The sequence below is a fragment of the Siniperca chuatsi genome, linkage group LG17, assembly GCF_020085105.1.
Source record: "Siniperca chuatsi isolate FFG_IHB_CAS linkage group LG17, ASM2008510v1, whole genome shotgun sequence".
NCBI lineage: Eukaryota > Metazoa > Chordata > Actinopteri > Centrarchiformes > Sinipercidae > Siniperca > Siniperca chuatsi.
In genome coordinates this window covers 25,759,645-25,777,784 of record NC_058058.1, presented here as the reverse complement: position 1 = coordinate 25,777,784, position 18,140 = coordinate 25,759,645, and the positions used below count along the sequence as shown (strand labels likewise).

Sequence of the window (18,140 nt, the reverse complement as noted above, 5' to 3'; positions counted from 1 at the left end):
TTAAAATGGGCTTTAGTGTTTTAGTGTTTAGTAAAATCTGAATTAAAAAATCAATAATTAAAAAATCTTGCAAGACTTAGAGTCTACAGCAGGCCTATTCAATTCTCGGCCCGCGAACCACATCCGGCCCAGAAGCAAACTCTAGTGGCCCAACATACATAAATCTGATATATGACAAAATAAGTTAAAAAAAAATGTATAGTGTATGGAAGGAGCTAACGAGTGAGCCATCTCACTTCCTTCTCATCTCTGTTGAGAGTTCCACATACGCAGTACCGATCGGGCAGGATGTTTACGGATGTAGCAACAACGGCAATCATATTTTCACAAATAAACATTTTCTTAAGCAGGGAAGTGCTCTACTGAAAATATGTCTCTCTCAACCCTGAAACATAAATTTGACAATGAAAACCGTCAGTTGAACCCTGCCTGGACTGGGAAGTATTTGTTTATTTTACTGCCATCTCCAAACGGCTGCTATTTTTTATTACATTCATTTGCATTTGTTTAAAATTTGTCATTACCAAAAACTAAAAAAAAAAAGGTTTTAAATAGGCTGCTGGAAATGTCCGGCCCATCTACATTTCCTGGTTATAAAATCTGGCCCAACTGAATTTGTAATTGAATCGCCCTCGTCTACAGCCATGCTAGCATTATGAGGCTGTATTTAGGCAGAGAGGTGCTTTGAGCTAAAAGCTAACATTATCATGCTAACATGCTCACAATGACAATGCTAACATGCTAATGTTTAGCTGGTATAGCATGCTAACATTTGCTAATTAGCACTGAACACAAAGTACAGCTGAGGCTGATGGAATGTCATTAGTTTTGCAGGTATTTGGTCAGAAACCTAAGTATTGCCAAATAAAATTTTGACCTGATGATAGCGCTAGAGGAAAGCAGATCACCAGAGTTATTACAGTTCATCCTGAGTGGAACATAATCCATCCTGTAGATCTTGCGAGATTTCACTGTATAAGTGAAAACTTTGGCTTGCTGGTGGTGCTACAGGACAAGTCAGAGGATAACCTAGTCAGTAGGATTCATCCTGAGGGGAACAGGAATGTCTGAATGTCTGAACCAAATTTCACGGCAATTCATCCGATAGTTCCTGAAATATTTAAGTCTGGATCAAAGTGGTGGACTAGATGACCTAACAACATCCATCCATAGAGCCACGCTGCTAGCATAGCTAAAAAATACTGTTACTAGTTTCACCATATATTGCTTTTTTAATGACTTTGAGAGTTTTCTCTCCATTTTTATTTTCTCTTTTAATTATTAATATATTTAATAGCATATTCACAGCTGTCCTCACCCTCAGAGGACCCTGTTGACACCCAACTGTGCTGAAGAGTATCCTCCCACAGGCAGGAAACACAGCTTTTTGATGCAGGAAGACAAGAATCAAAATCAGATGGATTGCCACAAAAATTTGTACAGACATTCATGGTCCCCAGAGGATGAATCCTACTGACGTTGGTGATTCTATTACGATTCCTCTGGTGCCACCATGAGGTCGACATTTTTGTTTCAGTGTGAGCTGTGGATGCCATTAAATTTAGTACAGACATTCATGGTCATCATCAAGTCAACATTCACGTTTTCGAATACTTTGGTTTGTGACTAAATACCTGCAGAACTAATGACATTTCCATCAGCCTCAGTTGGGTAATCATTACCTGGTAAACATCAGCGAGCATGTTAGCTGACATTAGCCTTTGGCTCAAAGCACCCTTGTGTCTAACAGCCTCACAGAGCTACTAGCATGATTGTAGATTCTAGGTCTTATTTGGTAAAAAATCACTAAAACTAAAACAGGGTGAGCTTGAATCATAAATTAAGATTCATATCTACCTGTTGACAGTTGGCATGTCGGTCTGATGAGTATGAGGCCCGTGGGGACAGAGGTAACAGACACAGAAACTGCCGTTATCTGAATCTCTTGTAGTGTTCCTACGTTTAGTTTTGTTGGTCTTTGCACCATGCTCTCACCAAGCAAAGAATTTAGTGAGTATTTTATCTGACAAAACAAAATCTATTCATGAATTTCAGTGGTATTTGTTAATATTGGAAGAATAAATGTATTAAGTAGGTGGCCATCCTACTTCAGTTGTCTTTAATGTTCAGCTAAATATGGCCTTACTATGCTACGTGATAAAAACTGAATCATGTACGTGCCTTTCTCTCATCTCTCCTCAAACGTGACCTCTGCAAAGAGGCTGCTGCTCCATCTGTCAACATGAGAAAGGGAATACAACGGCAGAGTAAAAGTCACAAGAGTTAATGTTGCGTTTAGTTTTCTGCCGTGCGTGTAAGCGTTATTAATGGAGTGTGTGTTGCTAATTGCACTGCTTGAGCTGCTCTTACATGGCTTTGGCCTTGGAGAAAATGCCAGTGGACGAATGTCATTATATGTCTGGCTTTGACTGATATATAGTAGTAGAGCCCAGTACAAGGTTTACTCGTGCCGCAAGGCTCAACTCTCCCAGATCATATGAAGTGTTAGCATTAAACAGGCACACTGGCTGCAAAATTGGTTCAAAGGTTAACCTGCAACATTAGTGGTGCAACTGTGCATATTATAACATTATAACATATAACATTTATAAGGCTGGGTTATAGGCAGTCATGTTTTTTACTCAAACTGTGACTCTTCCCTCTACTGTTCTACCCTTGTGCCCATGAGCCAATTAAACCAAAGCTAGGGAGTAGCTTTTAATCTAATAGGCTCGTGGTTGACTGTCTGTTACATTACACTACACAAAACCAGTGTTGTGTTTCTCCACTGCCTGTACTACGTAGCGAGGTAACTGGCTTGACCAGGTAACTTCAGGAGGAACTTTGTGATGTCGAAAGGTGGATTTACGCTGCATCTCTAAACTGCTCCGAGCAGGTTATCTTAGTGGTTAACACGATGTTGCCCTTGATTAACGGGTCAGTTTCTCATATGTTTGTGTAATGTATGTGTATAATTGAATTATCCTAATTGTTTTCACATATTTAGATAGAGTATTTTACATGTCCAAAAAATATGGAGCCAGAGGAGTGGGGTAATAAAAAAATGAAAATTTCCCTGAAAAAAACTAAAGATTAAAGTCACAAATTTCCAAGAAAAAAATCCAGATCACTTTGTTGTTTTCTTCTGAATAGGCCCAATTCACGGCAATTTCTATAAAGTCCCGATGCTTGTGATAATATGGTGATTATGGGCTAAAATCCCAAGTATTTCTTTACTGCTAAATCCGATTGCAAAGTATAATTTGATTAGGTCGTCCACTGCAGGCATAATACATGCAAGCAGCGGCGTCTGTGGTGTGGTGAGGTTGCCCCAGCCTTGTAAAGTAAAGTCATGTGGTTCCTTGACAAAAAAACACTATTTTTGTGTTTCTCTCGTAAATTTATGACTATAATGTCAAAGAATATTCAAGTTTTTTTCTTGTAAATTTACCACCTTAATCTCAGAAATTCTGAGTTTTTTCTCTGATTATTGCCCCTCTACACCCAGCTCTGTAATTTTTTAAACCTAATGACCCTAATATGCCGCTGTTCCTTGCATCTCAATCATATTACAAATACAAGAAGAGTCCGTAAGATAAAATAGAGAATATACCACAAGAACACTGTAAAGTTACTTAGGAATTTACTCTGTCGGCAGTGCGCTGCCAACAAGCCTCCCTGGCTTTGTTGGCCGCCACAGTGTAACATTTGGCCGTTAATGTTTCTTTACAATCCTCATATCCTGACATTTTCAGCGTGCATTCTTCTGGGGGAAAACACAGAGAATGAGCCATTATGAAAAAATGCCCCTTTTATGCAAACGCGCACAAACTCCAATTAAGTTGACACCGAATCGACTAACTAACATCTTATTCACTGTTGTAGTAGTGATTAACTCCAATCTAGGCAATCAGAGTTGGTCAACCCTGACTTTCCTTGATAACCGAGTTAAATCTGAGTAGGTTAAACTCCCTTTGTAGTACAGGCCTCTGGATGGTTAGCAGGTCTAGTAAACTTATGTGAGCTATAGAGAGCCAAAGTGACACCAGAGCTTCCAGGGTTTTTTTCGAGATGTAAGAAAACCTCATTTAAAATCACCCTGACATTTGTAATAATACAAATACAAAATATCTATTTATTTATTAATATTAGCTAGCATTAGCTAAATAGCTAACCTGACTCTGTCCAATGTTCAAAAATACACCTACCAACACCTCTAAAGCTCACTAATTAAAAGTTGCATCTCATTTGTTTAATCCATACACAAACAGAAATGTTAAAATAACAATTTTGTGTTGGAACTATTTATTGACGATCAAGAGTTAAACCATATGTGCAGTAGAGTTGCCAGATACTGAGGGTGAGCACTGGTTGTGGTATAGGTCTCTGTACGGACAAGATGGCACAGAACCTGGCAACCTCACTGTGATGACAAGACTTCAGGAAGCTGCACACAGGCACTGCACCAGACTGTTCACCAAGAAATAAAACCACAAATTGTTATTTTTACATTTCTGTTTGTGCACCAATTGTGTATTTTTGATTTCTGATTTCAGTCTTTATGCTAAGCTAGGCTAACCACGTCCTGACTCCAGCTCCATACTTAACGCACGGACATGAGATTGATATCAACCTTCTTATTTCACTCAAAACCAATAAATAAGCTTACAAATCAACTGTTCATTTTAAGAAAATTTGTTATTTCTTTCTTCTCTCACTTTAAAAAAATCTGTCAATGAGTTAAGATAAATTCCTTATTTTTGGAATTTTCTACAATTGAATGTCAGTGTCTTTAAAGAAGACACAATAAGTGAAACCCCTGCACACAGAAAATAAAGGGACAGAAACTGTGGTGTCCTTGCCTTCATGTTGTCTCCTCTCCCCTCCTGCAGCTCTGTGAGTCTCTGGAGGAGCTTCTGAATGTGAATGGAGAGCTGCGGAGTGAAGGCCAGGCCATGTGGACTCTGCTGGGGGGCATCCTGGGCCAGGTACCACCACCATCTTCACACACCATCTCCCCCTCCTCCTGTCCCCTCCTACCATCCTGCTCACAACACACACATTAGTTGTTGAGATAGTTTGCGGAACACTCCTGTTTATAGATTTCCTTTTTTAGCGTAGCAATGATTTGTGATGGAGAGTTATCCAGATTGCGAGTAGCAACCCACATGGCCAACAGTGGGATGATACTGCAGGCTGTAATAACCCTGCTGTTTATAAAAAACCTTTCATTTTGCACTAACTGATTGACCTGTCATTTGCCATGAAGTCAGACCTGACGGTGGGGAAGTAAAAACTGTCTGCCACTTCTTGTTCCTATGGCAACCAATTGCCAAGATGTGCCACTGTGGCTGATGGGTTATTTAATGAATGTGAACTGCAGTCTACAGAAATAGACTAAAATCTAGTTTTGTTTGTTGGGACAAACTAAATCAGACCAACACTACTTTCTTAAAACTAAATCTGTTAGCCCCAAAGTGTTCAGTTAAATGAAACAGACATCATGAAGTAAACAGTCATATGGATAAATAGAATAGAATACATAAATGAATAAATACTTAAATATTAAATGTTAAATATTTATTACATTATTAAAACTAAACTCAGTATTATGAAATGTTATTTACATACAAAAAATGTACTATGAGTAAGTAAAATAGTTTAATTTAGTAAATTTATATTATAGATTTTTTATTTCAAATGCCTTGTATTTCATAATGTCACTTTTATTGAGTGTTGTCACCAGTTACACGCCCCCAGCCTCCCAGCAGGCTCATCAGCTGCTACCAAATTAAGCCAGCTAGCTCCTGTTAGCTAGAACAGCCGCAATGCCAAAGTATTCTGAATCAGCCAACTAGCTGTAGTAATAAGTAAGTTAGCTCTGCTTTCATTTAGCGTTTTGAGGCTACACGTGCCACCTAGAAAACCAGCTAACTAGCTAGCTTGAGTTGTGAACTTCAGTATCAAAGTTAGGAGCTAGTGTTAACAGCAGCAGCTAACTGAAATAACATTTTAGAATGATGAATAGAGATTGGGCTCGTACAAGAAAGTGGGTAACTGGGGAGGATGATGTAACAGCAGCAGAGGTTACATCTAGCCCGAGGTTTACCCTCACTATACTGTCAACGTTCTGTATACACCTACTGTCCAACCTTTTTGCTCACAACAGTGAGGGAGGTGCACACGGACAATCTGTAGGTATTCAGAATTATGTACAATGAATCATTGGTATTTTACAATATTTACTACAGAATTTATAATAGCAGTATTATTTATTGTACTACAACTATCAACCCAAATAATAATAAACAACAAATTAAATCTAAATATATCCAATTACTTCCCCCCTCTTCTCAGTTCAACTTTGTGTAGTTCAATAAAGAGGATTGAATGTGCAGGGTGTCACATGCTTCTGCAGAAATACCACCACATGGCTAACGGAAGTGCACCTCAGAGAGAAAGTGACTAATAACAGAACCAAATCAAAATAAACTGAGGACAAACAGAACCAATTAACCCAGGTATTTAAGCTATTAGCTTTTAGATCAGGGGTCTCAAATTACCGGCTGTAGGGGCCACAACCAGCTTATTAGGCAATTTAATAAGCCCCCCACGTTTAGAATTTATTGTCACATATTGCCTGGAAATTATTTTTTTGTTATATCTCTATTTTGATTATTTCCCAAGGCTTTTATGTTATAGTATTCCACTGATATTCTAATGAGAATGCAAAATTGGAGTCTAAGAATTCGCTCTTTTTCACATTTTAGCAAGCTGCATTTAATTGTGCAACTTGTCAACACCTGATGCCAAAATGTCTCTTTCTAAGTTGACCTGGAGCAACCTTCAAGAGACTTGGACACGTTCAAGAGAAGTAGACAATTGATCTTTTATTTTGTATAGAAATACAATCTCAAATAACATTACTTTACTAAACATGTATAACAGCATGACAGGTACCAGGGAGAGAAGAGGGAAAAACAAGTGTATATAGTTGAATTTTAGAACCCCACTGAGGGTTCGAGGAGCCCCCCCTAGGAGAGAACATCCTGGCCAGTGGCCCCTCAGGTAATTGTAATAGAAGAGTTTGAGATCCCTGCTTGAGATGATATATTTATTTGCTAGGGACATTACTATAAAACACCAGGGCTGAGAGAAAAATGTCTGGCTGCCTATACTTTAAGAGTGGTCTTTCACCATATTATTGAGGAAGTGTCTCACAGCTGGCTCACAGTGGTCAGTTTATGATTGTACACAATCGGTATATTGATTGTACCTGTGTAGTGCCGCGCCGTTTCCTCAGCCTTCAAATGGATTTATAGTTACAGTGGGAATTTTCCATGCTTTAATATAAACCAAGTAAAGTGAAAACTAGCTTAAAGCTGCATATAAAAAGAGTACTCCCCTGCCATCACTGCTGATGTTATGCCTATCTTAAATGTTACTGGTATTTATAGAAGCAAAAGTTTTGTAAATACACCCAGTACTGGTAATACTGGGCCGCTTTTCTGAACACAGGCAACTGTTTCCTACAGTTCCAGTATTCTTTTTAAAGCCTGCATTCTGAGACCTTAGCACACCTCCTCCAGTGCAATGTCACCACTCAACTGTAGTCTCTCAACCAGTAGTAGAGCTGGTAACTTAAATACAGAAAGAGACAAAATAACAGGAACACCTTACTCTGTAATGCATTTCAGTTTACCACCACCACCTACAGCACAAAAAATTACTAATAAACACCCCACTGAGGTTAACATCTAGGGTTAAAAATAACACATAATGTGGATAACTAATTTTTGATACAATAATTGTTATTAATGTTGGCAAAATAATCTATAAAACAAGTAGTAGAACATAGTTTGCAGTCTTGCTCAGTTGTCATGAAGATGGCTCAGTTGTCATCACATGACCAACTGATCCTCTCCATGACAGCGGAGTAAAGTCGATCCACTGATGAAGACCACGAGATAGTGGTTTAAAAAGTTTAACCTACTTAGCCTGTTCTGGAGCTTTCAACACTGTTTCCAAGGTCAAGGATGAACTTTCGTGCTCAAGGAGCAGAACGATGATGAGAATAATGCATCAGAGCCATGTGGTTGTCTGACTGTATGTATGTATATGTCAGAATAGAGTATTTTCCATAGCCATGGTAAAATGCAAGGATATTGTATTAGATAGTAATATATTGTACATTTACAGGTGTTTGTCTTTCGTTGTCCATGATATTCTTAGTCAGTATTTTCTAGTCACTCATTACAATCATCTGATCATCTCGACCTCACAGGTTAGAGGGAGCCGCTAACTCTGATCCTTTACTTAAAATTATCCAAGAAAATTGATATTATATCCATTGTTGTGCCTGGGACAGTGTAGTCACTCATTTAGGGTTTCGGGTTTTATGTATATAAGTACCAGCTTAATCCATAAAAAGCCTTATTAAAAGTATGGTCTTTGAGAGTATGAGCCGTGAAGATAGATGGTCAAATGATGTTAATGCGGTGGCTAGGCAGGAGAATGGACAGGGACTAGAAGGAGACTGGCAGTGAATCTGGAATGACCACCATAAATCACCTAATTATGAACACGCACGGTTTAAGTAGCAACATCAGTCACAGCACCGCATGCTTTTGTGTCATCTATCTGCCACATTTTCATCTGCTATTTGTCATCCTGCCGGTGCATTTGCAGAAATTATTGATGTCCCCAACTGGGACTTTCATCCCTCTTCCAGTACACAGTCAGTGCTTTTGTTCCCGATGCTCCTGGAAATTTAGCATTCCTGGCAACTTCACAAGAAAACACTCAGAAGACATTTTCCACCAGCCTCTACAAAACGCCATAAGGCTCAAACTGCTACAAAGCGGCAAATGTTCTGAACAGATACTATATAAAAACAGTTGAAAAGAGTGCTTATTTCTAATGTGTTTCACTTAAATATTTGTATATGTGTGCAGTAAAGGGTTAATAAAACTGAAAGGAATAGATACCAATTTCTGAATGAAGTTGAAGCAGCAATACCAGATTATGTAATTCGAATCAATGGATCACATAATAACGAATCATTTGGCTTAAGCATTGAATGTTTTGCCAAAAAAACAAAACTCAAATATATGGAGTCAGATCAGTCTCATTAATAATGAATGCACACAGAAGGATTCACAAATGTATTTCAGGATTTATATATAAATAACTCTCTCCACATAAATATTCTTTAATACACACAAAAATGATTGTTGTTGTAGTTTATAAATGTAAAACAAAGCCATGTATAAAAAGATAAGGTTCACAAATGTATTTCTGATGCACACACAAATATTTCTTGTTTTAAATATATGTAATAGAAATCCACAAATGTATGTATTTAAAAGTATTTGCAATTTTCATCAAAAACATATTTAGATGTTGTTACATTTATATACAAACTGTTAAACCTGCATTTACAAACTGCTTGTCATTTGTGAACTTCACTGCATTCGCTGCTCTGAGCTGGCTGGAGCTCTCTAAAGTTACCGTTCTCGTACACAAGAGGCTTATTTCCCTGTTGACGGATGGTTTGTTTAAATATCACAACACAAATGTCCATTATAAAATTAACGGGAACTTGTGGTTCCCTCTACACCCAGGGGTGTGTGGAGATGGGAGGACGTCCTTCCATCCCTCTGGTTGTCCAGGGGCACATTATTGGCCTTTAAAGGCGGCATTTGAGAAGGAAAATAGGACATTGACTTTCTCTATTGTTAGTCATCCTGTGTGTACCTCTTTGGCAGCGTATAATAAAGGTTTATCTGTCTTAATTTTTGCTTTTTGATTACAGAAACATTCAAGATTATACTTACATCGAAGTCTAGGTTTATTAGAGACAGTATCGCATGTATAGAGCAATAGAATCCAACATCCACAGTATTATTATTTCAGACCATGCTCCTATCACTCTCAAATGACAGGAATCCCCCCCCTCCAGATGGTGCTTTAATACCTCACTCCTGAAAGACCTAGATTTGACCAAATATTTTGAACAAGAATAGGCATCCTTTCTAGAAACCAACAACACCCCTGATATAACCACAAGCACTCTCTGGGAAACAGCAAAAGCAAATTTAAGAGGTAGAATTATAGCATATTCCACAAACAAACAAAAGAAGAGAAAATGTTCTATTACAGGAGGTGAAGAGACTGGACACCCTGGCCTCTCAAATGCCTACTGACACAATCAGCAAACAATTACTCAAAACCAAACATGAACTTAATAGTCTTGTTAATAAAAAAATAGAATACAATCTCCTTAGACTCCATCAACTACATTTTACAATAAAACTGACGTTTAGCTAACCAATTGAAACAGCAAACTGAAAAATCTAACATCACATCAGTATAAGATATCTCCGGAAACACTACACAAAATCACACTGCGATAAATGAAACATTCACACTCCAAATTATACACCCCATACCATGACACCACATCTACTGATCTACCGATGTTTTTCTGAGTGTCTCTCTCCCAAAGCTAGACACATCCCAGGCAGAGAATCTAGATAAACCACTTACCCAGATGAACCGAGGAAAGCACTACTACTCATGCCCAACAATAAGTCCCCAGGTTTAGATGGATATCCAGTAGAATTTTATAAACATTTCTGATCTCCTTTCACCCATATTTTTCAAAATGATCTCTGAAATCCTCCATAGTTTTAAAATTCCCCACCATATGAATACTGCCTTGATTACAAGGCAATCCTTCTGTCGCTGTCAGCAGGTATTTCTGCCTCCGGAGCTGCAGAGTCTGGATCTGTGGTTGTGGACCACCTGCTGCCCCCGTGTTCCTGCTCGACAACTGCTACCACAGTTGTTTTTGGCTCTGTTACTGATACTGACATTATTTTTCCTATAGCTGTCATTCCTATTATTACTAATTTATTAATATTAACACTACAATTACTATTCTAGAAAAACATATTACTCAACTGGAAAGACAAAATTATCAATAAACCACTGGCTCAGTCTGTTAACCACGCAAACTCACATCAACCCTAAAGGACAATCAGATCCCATTCCATAACACCTGGTCTCCTTTCCTGAAGTTCATCCAGAGTTGATTCCTCTCTATACCACCTCACTCACTCAGATCTTCCGAACCCCAATATGACAACTCCAAATACCAAATAGCCCACAATATGCTTGCACAACACCTTTTTTCCCTCTTTTTTTTGTGATATTTAAACAAACCATCCGTGAACAGGGAAATAAGCCTCTTGTGTTCGAGACGAGTCTCTGGAGAGAGCTCCAACCAGCTCACAGCAGGGTCTGTGAACATGACTTACCGGCTGGCTGCTCAGCGACCCCCACAGGCACTTGGTTGTGCCGGTTTGTGGCACTTCTCTCTGCTGCTTTGGTGCGAGAGAGACTGTCATGACTCCCTGTCTAAACACCCCACCGCAGAACAAGGCAGCTAACCACAGGTTCCCGACATTTCAATCGACATTTATGTTGTGATATTTAAACCATCCGTCAACAGAGAAAATAAAAGCCTCTCCTCCTTGGCCTGTCTAGTTCGTAGCACCGGCATAGATGTATTATGAGGGCCGGTTAGCATCATAGCTAGGCTAGCAGTAGCGTTAGCAGACCCCTGGAACAGTTGGCTGAAAAGGAAGGAGCCATCTGATTGGCTACAGATACTTGCCTGTTGAAAAAAATGGATTTGTGAATCGAGCCATGTCATGGGAGTCTTAAAAAACTGACACACAAATGCAGTGAACTTCACAAATGACAAGCAGTTTGTAAATGCAGGTTTAACAGTTTGTATATAACTGTAACAACATCTAAATATGTTTTTGATGAAAATTGCAAATTCTTTTAAATACATATATTTTTTGATTTCTATTACATATATTTAAAACAAGAAATATTTGTGTGTGCATCAGAAATACATTTATGAACCTTATCTTTTTATACATGGATTTGTTTTACATTTATAAACAACGACAATTATTTTTGTGTGTATTAAAGAATATTTATGTGGAGAGAGTTATTTATATATAAATCCTGAAATACATTTGTGAATCCTTCTGTGTGCATTCATTATTAATGAGACTGATCTGACTCCATACAAATAGGGCTGCAGGTAATGATTATTTTCAGTACTGACTATCGTCAGTTATTTTACATCTTCAAATTGCTTTTTTTCCCCCTGACCAACAGTCCAAAACCCAAAGATATTCCATTTAGAATGAGTGAAAACAGTGAAAAGCAGCAAATTCAAGCTGAAAATAGCAAACGCTTTATCCCCTTGATGAATGACTTGAACGACTAATCGATCAAAATACTTGACAACTAATTTTTTGTAGATCGACTAGTTAATTATTTGACTTATCTTTTCAGCACTAAACTCTGTTGTCTATTTGGTTGTAAACCTGTGCCCTGTGAGGTGTCAGTTGTTGAATCTGTTGCACAGATTTGAGTCTGGAAAGGCTGCAAATGTGCTCTTAATAACAAAACAGCAACACCACAGATGGGCTTCCTTCAGGACTTCTCTCAGGCAAAGGTGGAGGCTGAGCAAAAGTGACTTACTAAACATAAGCATTATGATTGAGAAATTGAGTTGAAAACAGCTGGCTGCTGTGCTGACTGGTGGGAGGAGCCAATAACACTGAGCAGGAAAGGCAAAAAAAAACCAAAAAAAAAAAACAACCTCCAACTAGACTTTGTCGAGACCAAAGACTGTAGTAGGCTTGTCCTGTGGCCAAGACCAAGACAAGTCAGAATCAAAACACCCCTAAGACTGAGATAGTCTGAGATAATAGAAGAAAAACAGACTTGAGCCCTGATTGGATGTGTACACACTTTGTTCAGAGTGGCTGCCATTCTTGCTGCCAGCCACATGTATCCTAAGGAAGTAATGGAGAGATTTTAGCATCCCAGAATCTGATATTAGATCAGAGAGCTTCAGATAGAAGGGGCTTTAGGGTCCAAAGATGCCAGCATTGGTGGATTAGTCTTACAGCTGAAGCACTTGCAGACATAGTTTTGAAGGAGCCTACTTGCCTTTGCAGAGCTGTTTTCAAGTGAGGTTTTGTGCCACAGATTGATATTCATTATTTTACTGCATTGAATATAATGGAAATGCTCTCTGCAACAGAAATCGCCCAGTTTGCTCCAGCACTGTAATGTTTTGATGGGTTTTCCCTGAGGACAGAGCAGGGTGGCAGGAAGCCAGACAGCTTAAAGCTTGTCTGTGTACCTGACTGTTTCCACTCACTATTTATAATCTGTACCTTTTAAACTTCTTCATCTGTCTGAAAAAGCATGTTAACAATGTTGAAACCGCTCCATATCAGCAGTAGAGACGCTTCCTCGTGGTGGGATGCAGGCATACTGCAGTCCAGGTTGAGGAGATAGCCCCAGCAGCCCCTTGTGCTTTGGTCACCCTGTCCCTCCATCTATCAGGCCTCCCTGTACGCTCTCTCTTCGCTGCAGGCAGAGCTAGCGCGCCCAGATTAGAACTTCCTCAGGGAAAAACCTTGTCTGTTTAGTGACAGACTTGGTCCCTACGAGATAAGTTTTCTAATTAACCCGCGTGGCAGCAATGCACCTGAGATGCAGGGGAGAATAAACTGGCTGTCTGCTGCTGCTTTTCACCTGCCACATACAACAGGTTCCCTTTGCCTCTCCTCACAACTCTGCTGTGAGGGAACTTTTACAGCTCTGCTTTGGCTCACATTTTATTTGCTAAACATGCTAAACTCTCAGCCTGCACAAAGTAGGTGTTCAATAAAGTGTCACTTGTCAATAACCCTAACTCTGACCTTAGCCACATCAGCCTACAATTTCACTTTTCTTTCTCTGGTGTAGTGGGTGTGGTAAAACTGTGGATGTATTTGCTCAGAGACAGAATATTCAACTAGGCCGACTGGATGAACAAACCACTTGCTGGGCTGCCATTGATCTGTACTTTAATTTTCAAAGTGGAAAAAGATGGCAGCTGTCCCTGAAATGTTTTTCCTAAACTGTCCACCTAAATAAGTTTCTCATTTTGAAGCAAACATTAGACAATGCAATAGCAGAATCACACTTCATATGTTCTTATACTACCAAAATTCTTTATTATTATTATTCCCCTGCTTTTTTTGCAACTTAACTCCTTCCACATTTTCAACGTAGAAACTTCATTCAAGCATCAAAATATTCTGCTATTACTTTTACTTTTATTCATACCTTTTATACTTTCCGAAATACCACGTTTTCCGGGAAATTTTCTGCATTCAAATGAATGGACGGAATGTTCAAAATTGACACATTTTCAAGCTTTTTCAACTCTTATCTACTCATTCATACTTTCAGCTAGAAACTCCATTCATCAAAATGTTCCACATCTTCTATATATTCTGGGTATTCAACTTTTTAAATCCCACTAAAACTTTAAAAAATATTCAACTTTGTTTAAAGTAATAATGGGAGTCAATGAGACAAACCTTCAAACTCACTCATCTTCAACCTCTTCCCACTCCTATACATACATTCACGTAGAAACGTTCACAACCCTTGGAACTTTCTCACAGTAATTCAACTTTTTCATAGCTTTCATACTTTTTACACAATCGCAGTTTCAAAATTCATGCAAATTTCAGACCTTCTGAAATTTTTGCATTAGTGTGTGTGGGCCGGAATGTTCAGAGCCAGAGTGGGTGACATCATCGCTAGGATGCAGAGGAGCTGTAACATCGTCTAAAAAATCTTCTCTTAAACTTGCTAGTACTCCCACAATTTTCACTTCACATACATAATTTATACATCAAAACTTAGGAAAATTTGTGCCGGTAGCAGGCATGTAACTATGGAAGCAAACAGACAGGAGTGCCGACAACCTTTGACTGCAGTTGGGAAAACAGCTGTTTGAGATAAGCTAATTAGTGCAGTTTGACACACACACACACACACATGCACGCACACACAGTACTCAGACATCCTCATACTTTTTCAAGTCTTATCTCTTTATTCATACTTTTAGCTAGAAACTCCATTCAAACCTTAGATGTTCCACATCTTTCATACAGTATGCGGTTTATTCAACTTTTAAATCCTATTCATTACATTTAGACCCTTTCCCACTTTTCCAACTCTTCATACTCATTCAGCTGCTTCTTCATAAAAATTAAAGCCAGCAATCCAGTTTAGTTATATCTGTGACACCAAGTTTAAGAGATTAGCTAACCCAAATTACAAAAGAAAATTCTCACTTATCTCTAGTGGTATTTAGCCATGGTTTTATTTGCCCAAATTTCTGTCTCCACCCCATTACAGTGGAGATGAATGGCAATCCTGTTGTGGTGCTCCCAGCATAGACCTCTCAGTCTGTCGGAGTTGGAACTACAGAAACAGTGTACAGTTGTTGTACAGTGTGATGCTTCTTTTACCTCATAAATGATCTTTGGCAGAGCACAGACACCGGCTTGCAGAGAGCACACAAACCCGACAACAGCCAAGTTTTATTTTGGACTGCTATCAAGTTACTGACAGAATTAACATTAATTAGCGACAGCTGACATAATCTGCCACAGGCGACGTTTGTCATTTGAACCAGTGAAAGTGACTGTCAGTGACTCAAAAGGAGAAGCTGCTAGCTGGATGTTTTGTACACTGCTCTTTGCTGATAAGAGAGGAGAGATAACAGTTTTGTTACCGTTGGAGCTTAGCAAATCAGTGTATTTTGCCAACCCGGGTGTCAAAACAGAGTCAGTCACCGGCGAAATGCGACCGAATTATGTTTCACATTCACACACTGAAATTCTTCTTTCATATGGAGCGAAATGCTCACCTTGTAGAGGCCGGCTGTCATTAACGAGAGCAGGCTGAGGTGGACAAAACACACGCAAGTTCAGTAAAGAAACAATCTGATTTTGATCTGCTTTACTTTGCCGATACCGATTCATTAAAATATGCCCAGATCTGCCCCGAACATCCCTAATTTCAATATATTGTTATCAGATTTTTTTGAGCTCTCAAATGTCAATATTAGTATCAGCCTCTAGTTGGTTGCGCTCTTCTGTTAAATGACTTATCTGACGCTGTATTTCCTGCTTTCTACCATACCAGACATGTCCAGAGGTTTGGTGAGTTAGCTAACCAAAACAGAAAAAAATGTGCGGTCATCCATGAATGTAAAAATGTTTTTTTTTTAGCCTTATATAAATCCCCTTTTAAATACATAATCTCTAACCTTATTACTCCTGGCATGTGTGAGCACAAAATGACAGGGATGTTAAATACTCTATGTAATATTTGTAATATTTTCTGATTTCAAAGGCTACAAGATTCAGCAATAGTAAACATTAAGATTATTTGTGTTTCTTGTTATCAACTTTTTCTAACTTTATTCTGAAAGATCCACCAACAGTTTTGATTAGAACTAATTCTGACAAAAGAACCAATCCCTGTGAAAACTGGGGCCTATATTACGAAGCAGGATTTGGGGTTAGCGAGGTTCAGGTTCAACCCTGGGTTTTCAGTCCTACGACGGTGATTCACTTCTTACCGGGGTAGATGGCCATGGTAACTTATGCTGAACACCTGACCTGCTCCAGAGCAGGTTATGTTGGAGATAACAGATCAACGCATATAAAAGTCTATATTGGCTACTGACCAATCAATTCTCTTGGAAAATGGCATCACCATTCATAGAACATCCTGTGGAGCTCGGTGCGTGGACTGAAAAAGAATACAAAAATAAAAGCTTGGTGCACGGATCGTGAGAGAGTCTCTTAGGAGGGCAGGAGTGTTCGGAGACCGACAGAACCCTTGTGCTTCTGTGTACTGATATCATCCTACAACACAGACTTATTGAAGCACTAAAGCCTTGTACGTGTTGTACTTACATGATATGAAAGTAAGCCTACTTACCACTTTGAATTATGTTTTTATATTTATCTTTTATTTGCTCCCAAGTCTGTTTCACATCGCTCAGGTTGTAGCTCAAAGAATAAGGCTAAAATGATCATAAATAAGAATATATCTAAGCAACACATTCATTTAACGGGATGCACAAATCTTCCTACTTTGCTATATTTTTTTCTTAAACTTTTTAGATTTATTTTAAATCTTAAGTATTGAGTTGCATTGCACTTTATTCTTGATGCTGCACTTGAGTCTTGCACTGCTCTATGTTTGAATTCACCCATTGTCATTTTATCCTTGGGGTTTATTTATGGTTTGTAATCATGTCAGTTTTTGAGCCACAACAAAGGCCAAAATGTGGCCTACGACAGACTAGGTAAGGCTGGTTTTTAGCCTAGCAGTTGTTGATTGTTTGCGGCCCCTGCCGGCCTGTTAGGAGGAGTGACGCCTGGGACACACAGGAGCCGGAAGTGCCGCAAAGCGCCCCGAAGTGCTGCCAGCTTCCTTTCGGCGCCCATGTGGGCTGTTCAGACAGAGCGCCTCGCGCTCAGCAGCTTCTTTCGTTCGGTGTCGGGCCTATTTTTTCCGCGTGCCGCGAGCGAATCTGGTTAAGAAAACACACTGATAATCTATTATAAACGATATCAAGTGATATTATATATGATATAAATGATCTGATTCTGATAAATAATACCCCATGCTTGCCAACCCTTTTGAGTTCACTATTAGAAATAGTATCACTGCTGTTTGTGATTGTGTTTTAAATTCCATACTTATTCCACATATGTCAGTTGTCTGTAAACAGAGAACGAGAGAGGCGTCTGTGCGCCCCCCTCCCCGCAGATCATCACACAAGGCGATCCTTTTAACTTTATTGTTGCAGAAACACAAAGCTTTAAGTTATAAAGCTCTTCATTGTGATTAGAAAAGAGCAGAGGAGCAGAGGAGCTTGTTGACCGGCGCGGAGAAATGCGCTTCTGGTGTGAACAGCCAGGCTGCTGCTGGCAGGAGAAATGACCTAGCTGTGTGTCCCCGGCACGAGGAGTCAGTCAGCAGTCGCTATAAAGATCAATTTCCAGCCCTGCTGGATTCAAGTGACACTTCCCCGGCATATTTAGTTTTCAGTAAGGGGCTCATCAAGGCGAGGAAGAAAGGAGAGGGAGAGCCGGTGACAAGTCAGAATTAAATAAATAAAAAGCTGAGTGATTTCTGATTCTGAGCAATTTAATTATAATGACTTGATGAACAAAACT

The 18,140-nt window shown here is 39.1% G+C and overlaps 1 protein-coding gene across 3 annotated transcripts in view; it reads left to right on the top strand.

Moving 5' to 3' along the window:
• phf14 (PHD finger protein 14) overlaps positions 1–18,140 on the top strand; it is a 112,860-nt gene that overhangs the window by 31,193 nt on the left and 63,527 nt on the right. For all 3 annotated transcript variants that reach the window (XM_044171054.1, XM_044171056.1, XM_044171055.1), the window contains exon 11: positions 4,893–4,988. In XM_044171054.1, coding sequence (XP_044026989.1) covers positions 4,893–4,988 — 96 coding nt within the window. The remainder of the gene's footprint in view (positions 1–4,892; positions 4,989–18,140) is intronic.